Source organism: Polypterus senegalus, chromosome 9, assembly GCF_016835505.1.
Source record: "Polypterus senegalus isolate Bchr_013 chromosome 9, ASM1683550v1, whole genome shotgun sequence".
NCBI classification, from domain to species: Eukaryota; Metazoa; Chordata; class Cladistia; order Polypteriformes; family Polypteridae; genus Polypterus; species Polypterus senegalus.
In genome coordinates, this window is record NC_053162.1 from 48,891,826 (window position 1) to 48,912,202 (window position 20,377).

The window sequence follows — 20,377 nt, forward strand, 5'->3', positions numbered from 1 at the left end:
GTGCAATAGAGAGAGAGACAGAGGTGTTAGGAGCACGCGCTGGTACAGGGCATTGGCACACCCACATAGAAATAAAAAATACTGTGTGCTCCGTGGTTACTCTCTCAGGTGGGTGTTAGCATATCATAATCCCTTGTACCAATAGAGTGAGTTTTCCACATTCGACTTATATGATCGACATTATAAAATACCAGAAATTATACGGTTAAATCAAGTCCCGACTTATCTGTGGGAGAACTTATCCATGACAAGTAGTTAAAAGTGTAGCTCTTTCTCCTGCCTGTCCTTTCATTCTGTCTAATTGCATAAGGTTACAGATAAAGAAGGGTGGAAGTGTTTAACTGAAGTAGTGTATCTGACCAGAGAATGGTAACTGTATGGAATTTAATGCATTTTGGTTAAGTCTACACAATAAAGAATATAAAGGGGAAAATAGGGTCACAATAGGATTCTATACGACAAAACTTGTATTTAGCAAAGTGTTCTCTTTTAACTTAATATACTATAAACTTACACATCTTTTCTCGATGTTGGTTTTCAATTATCCATCAATAATGTGAATGTTACCCAAGCATAGGATTACCAGATCATGTACACATCAACAATCATTCAAATAAGGAATGCTAATTAACCCAAAATACATGTTTGGGTTTGTTAGAAAAAAAAAACACAATACCCTGGAAAAAAACGCTAACACAATGAGAATGTGCAGATTCCAAGTAGCCATTGATTAGGCTAGTATTTGAACCCAGTTCTTTGAAGTTGTGAGGCAGCAGCACTATTCTCTTTGGCTACTGAAGATTTTAGAAATAATCTCCGTACTTAGGAGTATTCTCACAGTTTTCTTAACAGGCCCAAGCAATTCATAGCTCTGAAGACAACTAATCCAAAACTACGATACAAAAGACGATTACTGGCACTGGATACAAAAGAAAACAAAAAAAGACATGATTGCTGTAGGTAGGAGATACATAAAAACATTCTTATGCAGTCTTCTCAGGCCAATTGTTGGTCACTCTCTATCTCTCTCAATGATAGCACAGCAATGTGGTTTAGACAGATGGGTCAGCATTATATTTCACATTTCATACTTAGCGTAGAGGGCTACTAAAACCATATTTAGAGTTTCCAGTATTTGAATCTCTGAATATTTACTCTGATGCTTAGTTAAAGTGTCTAATATGAAGTATAATGTATGATACATGTGATCTTCAGTGAAAGGATTATTTATTCATGGCAACAGAGCTCTCAACTTTAAACTTTTCATTTCACAGTAAATCCAAAGAGATAAATTAATATAAAAGCTCTGTGTTCTTCTTGCATAAATGGCTTCAGAGTATTCATAATTGATCTTTTACATCTGGCAAGCCATCACAGTTAAACAATCTTTTATATACACTCTGCTCTGCTTTAGAAAATCGCATAGCTGGTAGCAAAATCACCAATCAAAAAAGCCTTTCCCAGTCACTAACTAGTCTGCAGAACTTGAAATGCAGAAAAATATTTTTCATAATTTATCAGTTTTAGATATGTGGCTGGTGTGTCATGGAAAGTAATTTCAACCTCCTTAGAATCTCCACTTAAATCTGTGGAATATGCTCAGACATCATAATGAAACTGTCACAAGAATGAAAATAATACCGTGACACTGTGAAACAAGCCATGAAGGGTGAGTGTGTGCTGTTATCTCCCATTTCAGGTCATACTTGTCAATATTTTGTGGCCCTTGTGTAAAATCAAAGTGACAGATGCTGGAGCAGATGTCAACTTCATTACACTGCCATTAAATCTTCTGGAGGGCCATTGCGTGGAAGCAAATGCTGCACATTTAAGTCAACTTCGGGACAAGTTGACCTAATTTTCAGAGCAAACCACTGAGCTTGTCATAAAGCCTGGACGAATAATTTGTCTCAAAGTTATGTAACCAGGGAACTGCATGAATTACACAAAGACAAAGAAACATCTGTCTCAACATGCTGAATCTAGCGTGTTCCGTTTTCCTTAAATATAATTGTGCAATGAATAAAACAAATATAACACAGCAGAGTATGCTGTCATTTAACTCTAAGGCACTTTTGGCTGAAATGTTCACAAGGCAAGCAACATGGTGGGTGGCACAGAAGTTGGTGCTGCTGCCTCACTCTTCTAATATATGCTAACTGACAGGAAAGACGAGCCCTGGCAGCAACATGAGCACCCTCAACTCGATGCCATTTCAGTATCCAACGTGGATAAGTTAAGTCCCTCTAATCAACATGAGATCTGAGCTAGCAACACTGATGATGCTCCTCCACTGGACTATTCAGTGCTGGTAAATCTACAGCCAAATGTATTTGTAAAATGAATAAATGTAACTTTTATTTATATATATAAATATTGGCATATTTTGTCATAAGGCTGTTTTCATAAATTAAACAGATGAACTATTCTAAGAAAAAGATAACACATATTTTGCTTTAGATCACATTCTCTAGTAAACAAAGGTAGCTTTCAGAATAATTTTGTCTCGTGTAGGTAAAAAAGCAAAGTACATAATGACTCAAACTAAAAGATATTTAGGACCACCTGCATTTGATGTGCAATTTGCTGGTTTGGAAAGCTTTATTTGTTCTAAGCATAAGTCTCTTACTTAACTTAAGATTACATTTCATTGTGCTCCACATAAATTCACAGTGAATATGTTTAACTTTTTATTCGGAATGAAAAATCGACCTTTGGTTAGACTTCATCGTCATTTATCACTTTTTAATCTGACAATGGGGCAACACAGAGACTCTATGGCTAGTGCTGCTATCTCATAGATTTAGTGTCCTGGATTTAAATCCTAGACATACACGCATTGTTTATGTGGAATTTGCAAGTTCTAAATAAGTTTGTGTGGGTTTTAGAATGGGTACCCCAGTTTTCTTCTCATATTCCTAAAGTTGTGTGTGCTAGCAAAGTTAACAGATGATTCTGAATTGGCCTTGTGTGTGTGTGTGTGTGTGTGTGTGTGTGTGTGTGTGTGTGTGTGTGTGAGTGCGGGTTGAGCTTTCAAAAAAGTGGTACCTATCGAGGGCTGGTTTCTATCTTGTATTCAATACTGTTGAGATTCACTATGGACCACACAACAATGGATTAAGTATGCTTCAAACTGTTATTATACTTTTGGTGAAACTATATCTATCCTCTCCACTAATTAATTCTTGTCGAAATATAAACACTAGTCAGAAAGATGACTAAAATTAAATTTCCTCCCATTAAGCAACAATTAATTTTATAATTTGAATGTTTAAACTGGGGCATCCTCAAGGTGACAACAGTAAGGGTTGCTACCTCACAACTCGTGACTTTTTAACCAGTTGCCAGTCTGGCCGCTGTCTCTCAGGGATTGGCATATTCTCGTCATGTCTGTGTGAGTCTTCACTGGGTTGTCCTGTTGATCTAAGACTGATGTATACCAAACAGTTACGCAGCTAAATGATCACTTGAATAAACATGCTATTCTTGATGAGTTTCATTTGGGTTTTAGAACAAATCACAGTACAGAAACTGCACTGGTTAAAGTAGTAAATGACTTGTGTGTTAATGCAGACAGAGGTACTTTATCTGTTCTCATCATCTTTGATCTGAGTGCAGCATTTGATACCATTGATCAGAATATTCTTATAAATCGCCTTAGTCAGTGGGAGGGCCTCTCTGGCAGTGACTTAAATCAGAGGCCATTACACATGATATTCTATAATGATCTATTCTGAGTCCGTTGCTCTTTTCTATCTGCATGCTTCCATTAGGTCAGATTATACAAGGCATTATGTGAGCTACCACAGCTATGCCGATGACACAAAACTGTATTTATCAATAGCACCTGATGACCCCAAATCTCTTGGTTCATTGACACAATATCTTACTTGTGTTTCTGAGTGGATGAGTAGTAATTTTCTCAAACTAAATAAGGATAAAACAGAAATCTGGATATATTGAGGGTATTAGAAATAAACTTGATCCATTAGGCTTAGAAGTCAAGACAGAGGTAAAGAATTTAGGGGTAATTATTGACTTGGACCTACATTTTAAATCACATATTAATCAAATTACTAGGACATTTTTTCACTTAAGAAATATAGCAAAAGTTAGATCTGAAGCTGAAAAATTAGTTCACACTTTTGTCTTTAGTTGACTAGATTACTGTAATGCACTCCTCTCAGGACTACCCAAAAAAAACATCAATCGATTGCAACTCGTGCAGAATGTAGCTGCCAGAATCTTAACCTAGGGAAAAGAAAATCTGAGCACATCTCTTCCAGTTTTAATGTCACTACACTGGTTACCCGTGCCATTTAGAATTGACTTTAAAATACTGCTTATGGTTTACAAAGACTTAAATAATCTCGCTCCATCATATTATTTCAGAATGCCTTTCACCTTACATTCCAAATCGTAACTTTAGATCTTCAAATGAGAGTATGCACTGTGACAAATCGGGGGCGCTATCGCTCCCTTGAACCCTTGTCCAAGACGCCAGACACCAGAATAAAGTCCAAAAGTTGACTTTATTTATCTTCCACAGTGCACAAAGCACCCTCTCTTCCACTATACTCATTAAATTACAAATCACAAATACAATAATCAATCCTCCACAGTCCTTTTATACTTTCTGACCCAGAAGTGTTCCCAATCCCCAGTCCATGTGATTCTTTATCACTTCCGGGTCAGGTACAAGTCCTTTTCTTCACCCCGGAAGTATGTCACTGCTGTTGTCGCTCCTCCTATGACACACTTCCGGGTTATAGGGCACATATGACTCTTTTGTCCTCCCTGCAGCTCCCTCTTGCGGCCCCTGTGGTATCCAGCTGGGCTGTGTATAAAAACTACATTGTCCATGATTCCCTGCTGGTCTTCGGGGCACTTCTATACTGCAGGGAGGGCTCCATCTGGAGGCCTGGGGGTACTGGCCAAGATGACAAGCCGGCAATATACCACAGCACCTAAAATCTGGAATAGCTTTCCAATAGAAATTCGTCAGGCTAATACAGTCGGCGCACTTTTAAAATCTTCTAAAAATCCATTACTTTAACATACATGTCTTTCTCATAGTGTGACGGTGCGGGTCCTGCTCCATGCTTCCTCTTTCAATTTTGGGAACCTCTTGAGCCCAACACTGTTGGACAAATCACACATGGAGCAAGGGGAAAGTGTAAAGTGTGCAAGTGCTCTCTCTTGTTCCTTCACTTTCTTTTCCCTTCTCTCTCTTTTTTTTTTCTCCTCCACCCTCGCAATTCTCCTTTTCATAATGGGGACGTGGCACAGGTCTAGTGATTAGAAGCTCCCTGTATCAATTATGGCCACAGACGACCGCACACCTGTGCACCTAAGTGCGGAAATGCCCGCACTGCATCACGCCCGGGAACCGCTCCTGCCATGCTAACATGCCCTCCCTCTCCTTAAGCTAAGAGTGCGCCAATTATTTATTAAAAAACTGGCCATCCGTTTTGAGCCGTAGACCCACTATATTACACATAGCTATATTTTAGTGAAACCCTGATATACTGTATATGCATTGAATTATCATTTTTATCATGGCCCCACAATCCATACTAAGCCCTACTTTTTCTGCTGTTCTTTTTCCTGTTTTCTGTGGTGGCAGATCAAGGCACCATGCAGTCCCTACATTGATGGATTAATGGGAAAGATGTCCACATAACCATTATCATCTAATTCCTCCACGTGAGGCCTGAAAATCATGAGGACTGATTTACATAATTTATGTTAGGCAGAATGCCCAGTGGGGGCTGGACGGTCTTGTGGCCTCCGAACCCCTGCAGTCTTTGTTTTTTTATTTTCTCTAGCCCTCTGGGTTTTTTTTTTTCTGTCCTGCTGGCCATCGGACCTTATTTAGTATTGCCTAATCTTATTTTTATTATTATAAACTTTTCTTTCTTCATCTTGTAAAGCACTTTGAGCTACAACATTTGCATGAAAATGTGCTATATTAAATACCACATTGTACCACAAACTTATTTGAGGCTTGCAGTTAAATAAGTCATGTAATAAGCATTTAATACTGAAACCTCTACTATGGCAGCTACATGCTAGCTTCACACACAGGTCTGTAGGAATATACTGGAGAATAAATGGGCAATTGTAAGAAAATATTCAATTACAGAGCACATTTTGCTATAACTAAAGTAACTTGCATATGTTAGTTTTTGCATAGTGATAGATTGTTTATAACCTAAAAAAATCTTCAAAACTAAAAAAACAAAAAAAAGCAAAAAAAGCTAAACAAAAACAAACAAAAGATGATTTATCTACAAATTATGTATTTCATCTTTATATTTTAAAGAATATAAACTGTGCTTTTTTTTAGTAAAACTACACTATTTTTTTCATAATATTATTGTCCATGTACTCTCTGAGAAAATCAGAAAACATTTTGAACTCATCCTGCAGTATTCATGAAAATTTAGTTTTTCACTGTTGGGCTGGATCAATAGTGATGAGCCAAAAATATAAGAAGATACAAGACATTAACATATCTTTTGTTAATCTGACGTTTTCTGCTCAACTTAAAATTTATGTAAATCAATTTAAATTCTAGGATTACAGCCTTGGCCTGGTGCACGTGCTTACATATTTGCAAACTGCTGTTGCCACTAGGATAGTCTCATTTGTCCAACTCTGTGTGTTGCTACCCTGAGCAACACCTGACAAACGGATGTAATAATAATAATAATAATAATAATAATAATAATAATAATAATAATAATAATAATACATTTTACTAGAGTAAAGTTAAGATAAATTATATACTAAATAGTGTTATGTATACCTTGCTACTGAATATTTTTTATAATTCCCTATTTATCATTGAACAGTGGATAACTGATCTTTCTGACTTGCAACCAAAATAGTTTTTGCATAATGAAAGATTGTTTACTGCCTAATACAAAGGCAATACTAAAAACATGAAAAAACAAAACAAAGAAACAAACAAACACATGATGATTTATCTAGGAATGATGAATTTCATTTTTATATTATAAATTAAACAAACTATCCTTTTTTGTATAGTAAAAGTACACTCTAGTTTTCCTTTCATAATTATTGGTCCATGTAATATCTGTGAAAACCACCTAGAAATGATAAGGCAGTTAATTTTAACATAGCATTTTTGGAAAAGCAATGGCTTGAGTGATTTTAGTAAATCGCTTTTAATCCAATGATGCCCTTGCACAAATGCAGCTGCTCCTTAAGATGGCATTGGCAAATTGAAGGCATTAATCAGTATTAATTGCTTCCTAAAAAATGGCATGCATGAGTCTAAAGATAAACACTTCTAATCAAATAATTCCTTTTAGTCTATGCCCTCCAGAACAAAAGCTGTGCTACAGTTATCTAATTAGTGGTCTGCCAGAGAACTGTGCACCTCTTCCAACACTCATAAGAAAAAGATATCAGAGAAACTGAACAGTGTATGGATAGGCTAATTGAAAGCACTGACTTGAAAAGATGTTTGTGTTTTGAAAATCGTTTCCATTTCTCTCTTAATATAACGAGAGGGACTGAACCAGATTCCTCAGCATCAATTTGGATCAAAAAGACAAGGTTAAGCTGAGCTTTCAACTTTGTAAATTGTATGAAAAAAACATGGATAAGCTTGGCCAGACAGAACCTTTTTGTCTTTTAATAGCATTTCAACTGTTCAGAAAGCGCAGGTTCAGAATCTTTTTTTTTCTTATCCACACTTTAACAGCTGAATAAACCTGCTTTTCTCTTTGCAGCCTGCATTTAACATCCTCCTTGACCTCCTTTTGAGGCATGGCAGTGCAATTTAGTGATGATTATCTAAGGTGCTATGTCTTGATTAAGGTCAGATGTGTAGCGGCAGAGTAATCTTTTTGTAGCTTTACATGGCACCTGTATCTTACAGAAGCATCTATGATTTTCAGCATTATAAATTACAGTCTTCTTGTAAATATGTGGATCATAAACAGGAGTCTTAGCACATTGATCTTCTTTGTGTGTTTCTGGAGAAAAGGTGACAAAAGACATCTTGTAAAAAGCACTCAGATCTAACTCTCTGCATAACATTTTTTTTTACACTGCACAATTGTCCTTTTTACAGTTAGTCAAATATGTACCTTTTTATTTTCAGAGGTCTGAAAAATTAAAAAGCCCTAATAATAAATTTGATTAATTTTGTAATTGAAATCATTCTTGTGAATCTGTATAAGTGAGAAAGCAAATATCCCTTTACTAAGCTCATACAGTTCTATTTTAGGGAGCAGGGCAGCATCAAAGGCAAGGTAGAATTGAACTCAAGAGTGGATGGCAGTCCACTGCAAACCACACTAACTCATAGTGGGCTAATTTGAGCCTGAAATTAAACAACCTCAAATATTTTTAGAATGCGGAAGGAATATTGGGAGTAACATTTGGAAAAAAAACACACAGACTTGGACAGAATATGCAAACTCTGCATCCATTCAGCAATCCCATGCATTAATACATTTTATGTATTATTATTATTATAATTAATTTTTTACCAAGGTTAAAACAAGTCATTTATCTTTAACTATTGATTCCTTGGCAAAATAAAGCAGAATGACTTACCAAAGGCATGATGTGCACCAACCATTGTTCTGGTGAGAAGTCATCTGCTGCAGCTGACTAACCAATGGTAAATTCTTAATCACCATAAAGACATGGAAGTTGGGGTCAATAAAAGAACTTTATAAACTGTGCTTAAATAGGGCAGTAGGCCACCATACAGAGGCAGAGCAGCCTTAGTGTGCTTTGACGTAGATTTCACAAATGTCTGTTACTGTGCTGTGGAGTTGCCACTCTGTAACTCCATTATAAATTTAGTTACTTAGTGTTACTTGCTGGGGGCATTACTGTCAGGATGAATATAATCATACAGGATTGCTTTATGTTTATTCTAGCCCGGGGAATCAGTGGGCCTTAATGTAGCCCACACTAAAACGGAGCCACCAGAAACCTTAGTGAGAAGTAAACATTTTATTATTAAGTGAAATATACAAAAATGCTATATTAATCAATTACTCAGTGACCCTACTCTGTTGGGCTCTAGAGCAAGGCCCTTAACTTGCAATTGCTCCATCCTGTGTATGACATTACTCTGCACCTAGTCCTGAAGGTAGGCCCTCCAATCTGCAGGGAAAACATGGGGGTTGGTGGCAAAACTGGCACTCCAGCCACCATAAACAAACCTTACACTGTTCCATTACATGGCTGCACTTGGGTATTAACCTGGGATCCTGAGGTAGTTTGTCATGTGGTGTGTGTGGCAACACACTGTATCAGTGCATGCTTCTAACCTCCTCCTCCTCTTATCTCATAATCTGTGTTTCATTACACAAAGCTGCTTGCCACATTCTAATGTTGTTTTTTTTTTTTTTGATTACGTTGCCAAGTATAATATGATGGGCAACTACAGCTTTTGTTTTATTTCTTTATTTTCTCTTTTTTGAGGGGCTAAATTCATAAACTCATGGTTTCTGCTAGAAAGTGAAGAGATACAGTGTGATTGTAGGCAAATATAGGCCATACAATAATTTGGTAAAGTTCAAGGTCATATGTCACATGGTTTCAGTTTTTAGTACAGCATACAAAGGTCTGAAATGTGGTAAGACTGTGAAGGATAATGTAAAAACCACCTTAACAGCATTTCCTTAGGATCATTTTATTCAGCTGATCTGAAACTTTGCAGGCATAGAGAAGAGGCGACACAACCAAACTACTGTATAAAACCTGGTAAAGGTGTACATTTATTTTGAGTTTTAATAGCCTTTTATTTATTATACCCAATAATCTTCTGATTTAATAAAATGCTCATCTACTTCCTTCTCTATTATCATACCATTTACAATTGTGCATTCAAGAAAATAGCATCACAGTGTGCTCAGTTTGTGGAGGACTGGTGCCCTCTCCAGGAGCCTCATGTATAACGCCGTGCGTAGAACTCACACTATAACATGGCATAAGCACAAAAGCGGGAATGTGCGTACGCAGAGAAAAATCTAGATGCATAAATATGTGCGTTCACCAATTTCCATGTTCTTCCGCTACACAAATCCTGATCAGTGTGAAAAGTAACGCACGTGCACGCGGCTGCTGCCCCACCCCAACTCCTCCCAGAATTATGCCTCTTTGAATATGCAAATCAATATAAATAGCCCTTAAGCTCAGTGTTCTGTGAAAAGGCAATGGCAAAAGCACGAAGGTGTGGTGTAGCGGGTCCACAGCTCCTGTCAAAGGGCCACTTTTAAAATAAATAATCACCGCGCTCGCGGCTTGGTGGTGGGGGAGTGTGGTGGTTGTGTGTCTGAAGAAGTTCTCGGGTGAGAAATCGTCCACATCCGTGATTGTTCCTGGGGCTGCTGATTTGCCACAGCTGCCATGCCCTCTAGTTAAATAGAAGCGCGACTCGGTTAGAGGGGAGAAAGAAAAAGAGAAAAGAATGTAAAGGAAAGAAAAGAACGGAGGTTCCAGGAGAAAGGAGAAAGCAGGAGGCTGTGGATAGAGAGAGAGAGAGCCGGTGCAGGAGTGCGAGCGAGTGCAGGCTCGCGTTGCAGCTGAACAGTGAGCCTGGGTGTTGGGCCGACACCTGGGGAATAGTAGTAGTGGTCACTCCCGCTGAGTAATCATGGAGCGGGATTGACCAGAAGGCGGAAGACTCTCCGCGTAAGGCCGTGGAAGGCAGTGGGAGTCAGGACTTGGGGAGTGTATTCCCCAGCGTGGGCACCCTGGTCGCTGTGGATTCCAATTCGCTGTCAGGAGGAGCCTACCAGAGCCAGGGATCGGATAGGCGACCTGAACAGCTGAAGTAGGCAGAGTGAAGGTCAGCTGCAAGTAGGGCGACTCCCCTGTTGAAAAGCCCAGACGGGGAAGGCAGAGGAGCCACCAGGTAAAAAGTCACTGGGCTTGTTTTTGTTTTTAAAAGACTGCTTCCTATAGTATTTTAACCTTGTTGTTTTTAAAGGATTGTTTTTCACTGCCCTTTATTTATTTTGAACACTTTGTTTTTGTTGTTGTTTTAAATAAAAGCACTTGACACTTTTGCACCATCCCCTTGTTATGTTGTTGCCTCACTGCTTAGCTCATCGGTAACATTACCGACGGTGTAGGGTTGAAGTGCTCCCAGACAGAAGATGGGAGCATACATCAAACCTGCATCGTCACAAAGGGAAAACATAATTTCAGTGAATACCAAGTGGAGCCAAGGAAAAACGTACTATTTGTTGGTTTAATCAGTGGTATAAACAACAAAAGGAAGTTGATCGAGTGACACAGCGTGTCAGAGAAACTCGAAAGCTCAAGTTCACAAAGTCACACAGTGCCCGAAATAAAAAAGAAGTTGTCAGATATCAAAGTCGCCATGAAAAGGCGAGTCATAGCCCACCGTCTCAGTGTCATATGAAAGATTATTAGCGTACAGAGAAAAAAAAGGCACACAGTGGGGAAAAAAGCACGAAATGTCAACTTTAATCTCTAAATTTCCACTTTAATCACACAGTTTATTTTGTCATCAAAGTAGAACATCATAAACTTCATCTTAAAATTGTTTAATTTACTAGTTTCTCAAATTCCATCGTAACTAAAGTAGCATGTTAAATGCTTTGTTTTGTATTTGATCTTCTATGTGCTCTATGTGCGTGAATCACTATGTGCTTCTGGGCTTTCTCTTCCTCCGACAGGACATAGAATCCATGTTTACAGTGAGGTGATTGTACTTATAAGTACAAACAGTTCTACAAGGAGCACTTGATGGACTGATTGAGTGCGCCTATAGTTCTTGGGATGAAACTGTTTCTGAACCGCAAGGAAAGGCTCTGAAGCGTTTGACGTATGAGTGCAGTTCAATAGACAGCATGGCTGAGGCAGCGTGTGCTTGATGCTGTATCCCGATAATTCTTTTTCCGATCAGCTGCTGTACAGCTGTGATTCACTCTCAGATACAGTGATATAAATACTCCCGAGTGGTGCAGTGAGAGTAATATGGAAAAAGATGATCCGCTGTGGCAACCCCTAACAGGAGCAGCTGAAAGAAGAAGAAGGTGCAGTGAGAGTAACAATGCTAAAGCAGCTATGGTATTTGGAATAGTTTGACCATTCTGTGGACCAATATATTTTTACAGGTTAATTACAATCAGATGCAGTCAACTAATAAACAATATGCGGTTAATTTCAGTGTATTTATAAATCCGTGTCAGGGATGTGGATCTGAAAAAGAAAGGGTAACCACACAGGAAGAGTAGCACTGCTTTGACGCTGGGTGCCGCCAGTCTGCAATACCGAGTGCAGAACTTGCGTACGACAGGGTATGAGCTACCGTGGAAATGTGTGTGGCTTTACGCGAAGTTTAAGTTTTATACATCGCAATTCAAATGTGGAAACATTCTTACGCAACATTTTTCTGCGTACGCACCCTTTATACATGAGGCTCCAGGACTGTTTCCTGCCTTGCCCCCAGTGCTGTCAGAATAGGCTCCATACCTCCCACAACTTTGAATTGGATTAAGCCGGTTTGAGAATATTATGTTGTGTGTAGAGTGTTTCTAATTAATATCATGTAGTTTGTAATAAACTGTTTCTGTTGTAAATGAAAAGACAAAGCTGCTCATTGATGCTGATAACCCACAGATACTTTAACTCCTTTAGAACTTTCCTAAACATCAGGCCTACACTTCTTATTCTATTAGTGGTAAATCTGTATGGGGTAGGCATTAAATAATACAATAGAATGCCACATTGCACTTGAATGCAATGCTTGCATCGAGAAACTTATTTCATTTGTTTTATTAACATACATAACAGGCAGTTTAATGGCACTGCTCAACAACTAAAAACAATAAACTATAAAATGTAAACTGGATAAATTATCTTGAGAAAACAAAAGTCATTTATTACTACAATATAGCATATCAGAGTATAAGGTGCACAAAACAAAAAGAAAGTTTGTCATCTTTTATGGGCTTGCACTAGTGTCCACCTACATATGAGTTGTGTCATAGTCCTCTCTTCAGTTTTGAATCTAAAGAATATTCCATGTACTAATTCAGTGATGATTCTGGATTATTTGATAACTGTGAACTAATTTAGTGCAGAACAATCGCCAACTTTTCATCTCACCATAAAAATTCCACTTCAATTTTCAAGAATATCGGTCTAAATTTTACCCACAATGTAGAAACAAGTTAATGGGTCAACATTAAAGTGTTCTGATGAGTGTATTATGTATGTGTGTGTGCCAGTACAATCAGCAACACACTGTTACTACTAGTTTGGCTTGGGTAACCTGTGACCCTGAACAAGACAATGGTATGGAAATGGATGCTTGAATAGTTTAGTACAATTAAAAATAATCTACATTGACAGTGACTAATATTAAATTGAAATGTTCCCAGCAAAATATATTTTTTTATTCTGACATTAACTGCACTTTTAAATATCTTCCAGACTATCTTCCAGCTCTTTTTTGTTTATGATAATCCATAAATGTTACAACTGTACCTGTAAACTACACTTGAAACAAATAAAAACAGATTTTGCTGTTTAGTTGTTTGCCTTTATTTATTTTAGATATTGAAAATGTATGCAGGAATTAACTAAATTGATGTGTATCAACTAAACCATGTAATAGCTTTCCTAATCCTAGATTATTTTTTTCCTGGTGAATGGAGTTATTCTGATATACGTGTATATATTTTTAAATTTCATAATTAATTAAAGCATTTCTATAAATTCCTGGACCACCAGTCAAAAAACATATATATCTTTGCAAGTTTTTCCCCTCTCCACATTAACATTTGACTGATTCAATTTTTCAACAAAGCACTTGCATGTCTTCAAATGTAGTACATTTGACAGCATTGTATCTTAGTGCAAACTGTGATCCCTGTAAGTGCTATGGTGAGCACTTGCCCGGCTGGGAACAATAATGGAAGGACAGTATGAGAAGAGGCATAACCCGGCCGGGATGAGTCTGGATTGCTAAACTAGTCAAGGGGAAAGAATAATGAATGGATGGACTGGTGGAGGTTGTTTATCAACAATGGTTCCTCCCCCAGTACAACAGCAATGGCAGTGCTCCACTGGAGAGGACCCATTGGAATCCCACAAGGATCCATGGGATTCTTAGTCCTGAGGGACAACCCTGTAGTGTCCTTGAGTGCTGTCAGAAGGTAGGGAGACCTGGAAGTGCTTCCACTGGGGTATGCCCTGGCACCGGAAGTACACCCGAGTCCAGCATAAAAGGAAGCTGCCCAGCCTCCTTAAGGCAAAGCTCAGCTGGAGAATGAAAAGGAGTATTGTTAATTGGAGATTGTTGTGTGGACTATAAAAAAGTATTTGTGGAATAAGAAAACATTTATTTTGCACCCAGGACTGCTTTGGTGTAGTTGTGTCTGGGGTTTGGGGCTTAGTGGGGCCCTGTCTTTCACACCCCTTATTTAAAGGGTCACAGTGTAGTGCAGCATTTATTGTAAAACAACAACACTTGGAGAATTGTCACTTTGAGTAAAATTGTTTAAAGTAATAAGACAAAAGCATTTGTATGAAATAAGATAGCATTTACCTAATAAAGAATATTCACTGTTGTTTCCTAGTAACATTTTAAGCACTATGGAAATCTACAATTTACTCACTGTGGTGGAGAGTCGGGGTAGATCACATTGACTTGAGACAGTGTCTCCATGTATGAGTCAAAGTCAAATGCTGGTGGAAATTCATCAATGCAACTTGACCTCAGATCCCTAATGGAGCCTCCATAGGAAAAGCCATCTGGAGCTGTTGAAAATTCAAATATATTAATTAGAGAATGCAACTGGATAGAGCGCTGTACAGTAAAGTAGCCATTTTCACAACAGCGGTTTAGAATAAATCACTATCACTATGGCATTGTAGCCACAAGTAGCCATGATACAAACAGTTATTAAGCGCTATAGATCACCAAGAGGGGACTCTTGAATTTCAAAAAAGACATAATCATAAGGGATTTTTATTCTCGATCACTCTTCATTTGACAAATTTTTCTGAAAACTGGAGTTATGGGGCAAAAACAGCAAAACCATTCTTCACTGCTAATTGTCACATGACAAAATGACAGCAGAACATAAATAACTGAAAAACACACCGAGTGAAATACAGAGAAATATTTAGGGTCTCTGTCAGCAAAAACAAAAAAAATTATTTAATTGAAATTGAAATCAGTAAAACAGAAGTCAAAAATCAATAGAATTCTCAGAGTTCATGATTGCAACTCATCTGCAGTGTAGATCTGCTCATAAATTATGTACACCAAAATCAGACAGAAACACAGGGACACGCATTCACACGTAAAACTGTGTTAAGGGAGGTCAAAGCCTTTAAAATCCATCACAAACTCCAAGTTGAAATTTAGCACCCTTAATAATATGTGTTCCCTATACTACTCAAACAAGTCAACACAGGTGTACTGTATGTTTACTAAATTCCCTAGGATCAGTTAACTTGCATATTAGGCAAACAAATAAAAACCATCAGAATCAGAGAGGTGCATAACATAAATAAAACCTTGAGAAAACAAGGCACATTTTAAGCATATCTTTCTCTACCAATTATTAACAGTTGTCCATTTCTCATTTGTACTTCTCGTTTATTTTGCATGCTTTAAATATTGTTTGTAACAAGAGTGAATTCAATCTCAAACGTAAAATCTTATGACTTTGAATCTTTTCCTTATACAAACCTTATGTAAAAATGATGCAGGCCTTTTTAACGCTCCCTGACCCATATCTGGTCTTTGAGAAGTGTAGGTGGTGCAGTTCAGGTTTATTGTCGTGTATGGAGTACAATGAAATCCTTACTTGTATGTCTCCTCAGATCATCTTACTACACTATAACACCAACATAAGACACACACACAAAAACTCTTATATTAAACAAGTTTTCCAATTTAATCACAAATGTAAAGGGGAAGAAAAGTAGATATAATATTGCATAGTTACATAAAAAATATGTACACATATGAGTAACCTTTTAAGAGAAAATATCAAACTCGGCGAAAAAACATTTTTGGTTTTGAATTTAAATAATTGTGTAAATGCCCCCAAGTAGAGCACCCTATTACATTTAATTGTGTGTCCTTTTTTCTTTCTTTTCCTATTATGTTCAGACACAGAAATGAGATAAACCCAGTGACATGGTTATTAAAGCCATAGAAATCATCTTGGTCAGTTTTCTTGTTTCTCCCTCTATACTTACAACAGTACCAGAAACTCTGTCTGGATTACACAAATTATGCTCCCTTAGTGTTTTATTAGTTTTTGATAAAACAGATTCTCAAGGAATCTATACTTTTAACTTTTTTAATTAAAATCTTCTGGCTATGAATGAAGATTTTGTTGATAACTTCTAGTTTAGCAGTCTTCCTGTAACTTAGATGACTCTTTTTTGGTGTTACCAACTTTGGCTATGTGCAGGGCCGAATTAAGGTGGGTGTTATTGATGCTGCAGCATTAGGCCCATTCCTGAAATAGGCCAAGATGAAAACAGGTGAGAATTTTCTGGAAGCTGAACAGTTTTCCTTTGCTAAATTAAACTCAAAATAATTCTTAGAATGAAATTTGGAGTGACTTTCGGAGTTACTTATTATACAATTACTATTGTTCTTTGCGCTGTGACGTAACTATACCATCGTTGTGTTTATTGTTAACTGAAGATTTCAAGTTAATGCTATCAATTTTACGTTAAACAGTTTACTTAGTAATTTAGCTGTGTTTTTTGCAATATCTTGGGGATTCTTGCCACTTTATTATTGTTCGGTAAGTGCCATGTATCAAATTTTTCACCTTGAAAGTTAGTTGTACAGTAAAAATCGGTGACTATTTAAATGGTTATCTGTAAAGGTAAAACTAAAAGCCGGCCTGCAGGCCCGGCATGGATGTTTAGAATTTTTTAAATCCTCAACAGGATTCTGGTCTATTATGAAATTTAAATCGTGGACACATTTTTACCCTCAAGAGCCTGAACTGAGTCACATTGACCCAAAGTCTATGCAAATTCATTTTTTCTTAAGAGAATTGTGAAATTTTGTGTATTTCATTGTTAGGTTTTCTGCATTAAGTGCACTTTTCAGACAATTGGTATTGATTGTTGATGTTACATAGTTTGATGTTAATCTCGAGTTGTTACGATACTACGTCATTATTATTATTCATGTTCAATAAAGGCTGGCTGGTTGCGTCGCAAGCAATTAAGGCTCCTTGGTCGGTCTGAGTGTGCATGTACAGTAAGTGTCGAATGCACATGCACCAATGCTGAGAAAAAAATAGGACTTTTTTCGCTGCAGCATCAGGCTCAATTTCGTCTTAATCTGGCCCTGGCTATGTGTGATTTTTCGTTCGTAAACGTCTTAAAAGAAAACTCTGTCAATTGATCAATGCATTTGGTCTGTCATAACTTTTATTAAGGATGCTGGCAGTCTTAAAGCACTCCACATTTACCGTGCATTTTTATCATATACCAAAAAATGGTGCTGTGGAGAACGCTACACTGATTCATGCTTGTATACAGTATATATTGCACATTTTCAATGTTCTTTATCTGCAGTAACAATATATATAGGAAAATGTAAACGGATGCACTGTTTTTGTAAACTATAAGGCAAAACTTACAAAGAAAAATACTACATTTAACCATAAAACGAGCAATGATTAAATGTAATGGAGACATGTGATTGTTAGCCACTGATGCTTATAAAAAATGGGTTCTGGGCTCAACTTGTGTGGGGAGCATTTGACTATATTTCCTGTTAATACTAGTTTTAAAACTGTCATACAATGGAGGGGTGCCGTGGAAATAAACCTTCATTCTGGGTTCTTGTTAACTCAACTGCTCTGTTTTTGAATATAGAGGTTTTTGCCCTTTGATTACCTGTCTATTATTTGGATTTTCCCTTTTGTTTAATGGCTACAAAAGGTATACATTCTGATCAGTGTGAACCAGACATCAGCCACCAACAAGCTTGCTAGGTAGAACTACTGGATAATCAGAAGACCTTTCAAATATTTAGATGAATGACAACATTTTGAAGAAAAAAAAAGGCTGTTAATCTTGTGAATTGAAAATGCACAAAGAAATTTGGGAAGCTGTCTACAAAGAAACTGTTTATAGTTTAATCCAGTTATATATTTTAAAGCAGCCTTCAGAGTCAGTGTACATTTCCTACATTTTTATTTTGGTTCACTGTGATAAAAATTAAACATTATTTATTTTCATTTATTAGTACTCAATGTGTATGGCTTAACTCATATGACCTACTGTATGTCATGTAAAGTATGTTACGCAAAGCAGGAAACAAGTTCAGAGAGATCATCTTCTCCACCCCATTCTCATGAAGCCTCCCTGACATCCTGCTTTCCTGTCCAACAGCCCCTAACACAGAGCTTTCCATTAACACAGTACATAACTTGATTTAATATTATAAATAAATACAGTATGTTCACTTTCTTTGGGGCAAGGGTAGCTTAAATATAAATAGCAATATACTGTACAGATAGGAGAAGACATGATGCAGCAGAATGTGGAAAAGATTAGCAGAAGAAATGAAGCTCCAAAACACAGCAACTTGAAGCCATATTACAACAGGGGCTTTCAAATGTGCAAGCAGGTAATGGCAGGAGTTTTAACAGGCTAAGTCAGGGTAGGTCCTCTAAGGTGAAAGAACTAAAGTGAAAGCTGCTTGTGTATATTTTACTATTTACTATTTTCTAGATGAGTAAGTCACACTTTTAACAGGACAGTTCTGGCAAATGGCAGTGTTATTAAGCAGCTGGCAGGGCAGCTTAGGTATAATGTGTGGGCATTAGGTATAATGAGTCCCAAGGGAATGTCTGGATAAACAAACTTGGTACTTTTAAAGGACATTTCTGACCTAGGAAGTGATTCCTGGGACTGCACCAGAAACTTGATAATAGGGTTTTAATGTAGCTCCTAAACAATGAGCAGGAGACCAACAAACTTTTATATGTATGTAGTATTTAGACATTTGTTATTATCTGCCTTTTTTACAGCTAACTATAGTAAGTCTGTTTTTATAAAAATAAAATGATTATTTAAAAATGCAACTGATAATAAGTCATATTTAGAAATTGCACAGGTAATTACAATTTAAATAAATGAAACAAAAAACCTTCTAGATACAGTCATTTCACATTAGATGCCTGGATATTGTATGGTAAAACCTTTAAACATGTATTGCACAAAAAATGGCAAATTACTTTATCACTATCATATATCTTTATGACTGCCATATATCTTTTATTTGTTTGACTATTTATGGATCTAAAATCACAACTTTTAAGAACCTTTTCAGTATTTTTGATGATATTTGTATTGCTATTCATTTTAACTGCATCATCCGACATGCAGTTCCACATTAATTTAGGAATAGCTTCTGGCATGACAAGAGCATTTTATGCTGCCTGTGTCCTCATCCTAAGTTATTGGCTCTTTTGGAACATATTACACTACCTAAAGGAGCTGGGTGTACCTTATATAGGATGATGTAGGCCACCTCTATTATATTTATGTAAAAAAAGAAATAGAAAGAAAAAAGAAGCATCTTGAAAATCTTCCACTTTTATTTCTTAACCAGCTGTTCCTGCTCACAGCAATAAAACCAGGCACCATGCCACAAAGAATTAAGTTGGGTCTAGTGGTTCCCACATGATTGGCACTGGAATTTAGGCCTCTACTTGCAACAACACCATCTCCTAGTGAACAACAGCTGGCAGGCGATTCACAATGATGTCTTGTCATGTGCAAGAGGGATTCAAACAAACAGCCTATGTGCTGACTTTAAAATACAAAGGCTTAAAGCCAAACTTTAAAAGATAATCTTAAATGGAAGAGTTTCCACTTTGCAAAAAAATTCACAATAAATTATATGCATGAATAAATAATAGTTGGGCATACAGTAAATTGCTATGGCATTTTTTAAATAATTATATCGTACAGCATTTGACTCAGTTTACTGACCTGCCCTGTGGGACGTCCTGAGACTTTGCAGGTTCCCCTCAAAGTTGCTGGATATCATAGCCGGCCTGTACACTGGTACTGTGAATGCTATACAGAGTGGAGGCAGAACCTGTGTGTTTTTCCTCAATTGATTCTAGGGTTCTTCAGGGGTGTGTTCTTGCTCCTACTCTGTTCAGTGCTTGCATACACTGGGTGTTGGGTAGGGTCATGGGGTCCAGAGGCTCTGATTGGGGCTCTCGAGATACTGAGTGTCTGGGATTGCAAGTGTCCTAGATAAAAGCCAAGATCCAGCCCTTTAATGACCTCTTGGCCATCAGCAGTGTGTCTGTCTGCACAGAGAGTGTCAACCTTG

The 20,377-nt window shown here is 37.3% G+C and overlaps 1 protein-coding gene across 7 annotated transcripts in view; it reads right to left on the reverse strand.

Annotated features, from left to right (window-relative positions):
* Positions 1–20,377, reverse strand: part of bean1 (brain expressed, associated with NEDD4, 1) — a 128,536-nt gene that overhangs the window by 23,082 nt on the left and 85,077 nt on the right. For all 7 annotated transcript variants that reach the window (XM_039763110.1, XM_039763108.1, XM_039763107.1 and 4 more), the window contains one exon: positions 14,652–14,793. In XM_039763110.1, coding sequence (XP_039619044.1) covers positions 14,652–14,793 — 142 coding nt within the window. The remainder of the gene's footprint in view (positions 1–14,651; positions 14,794–20,377) is intronic.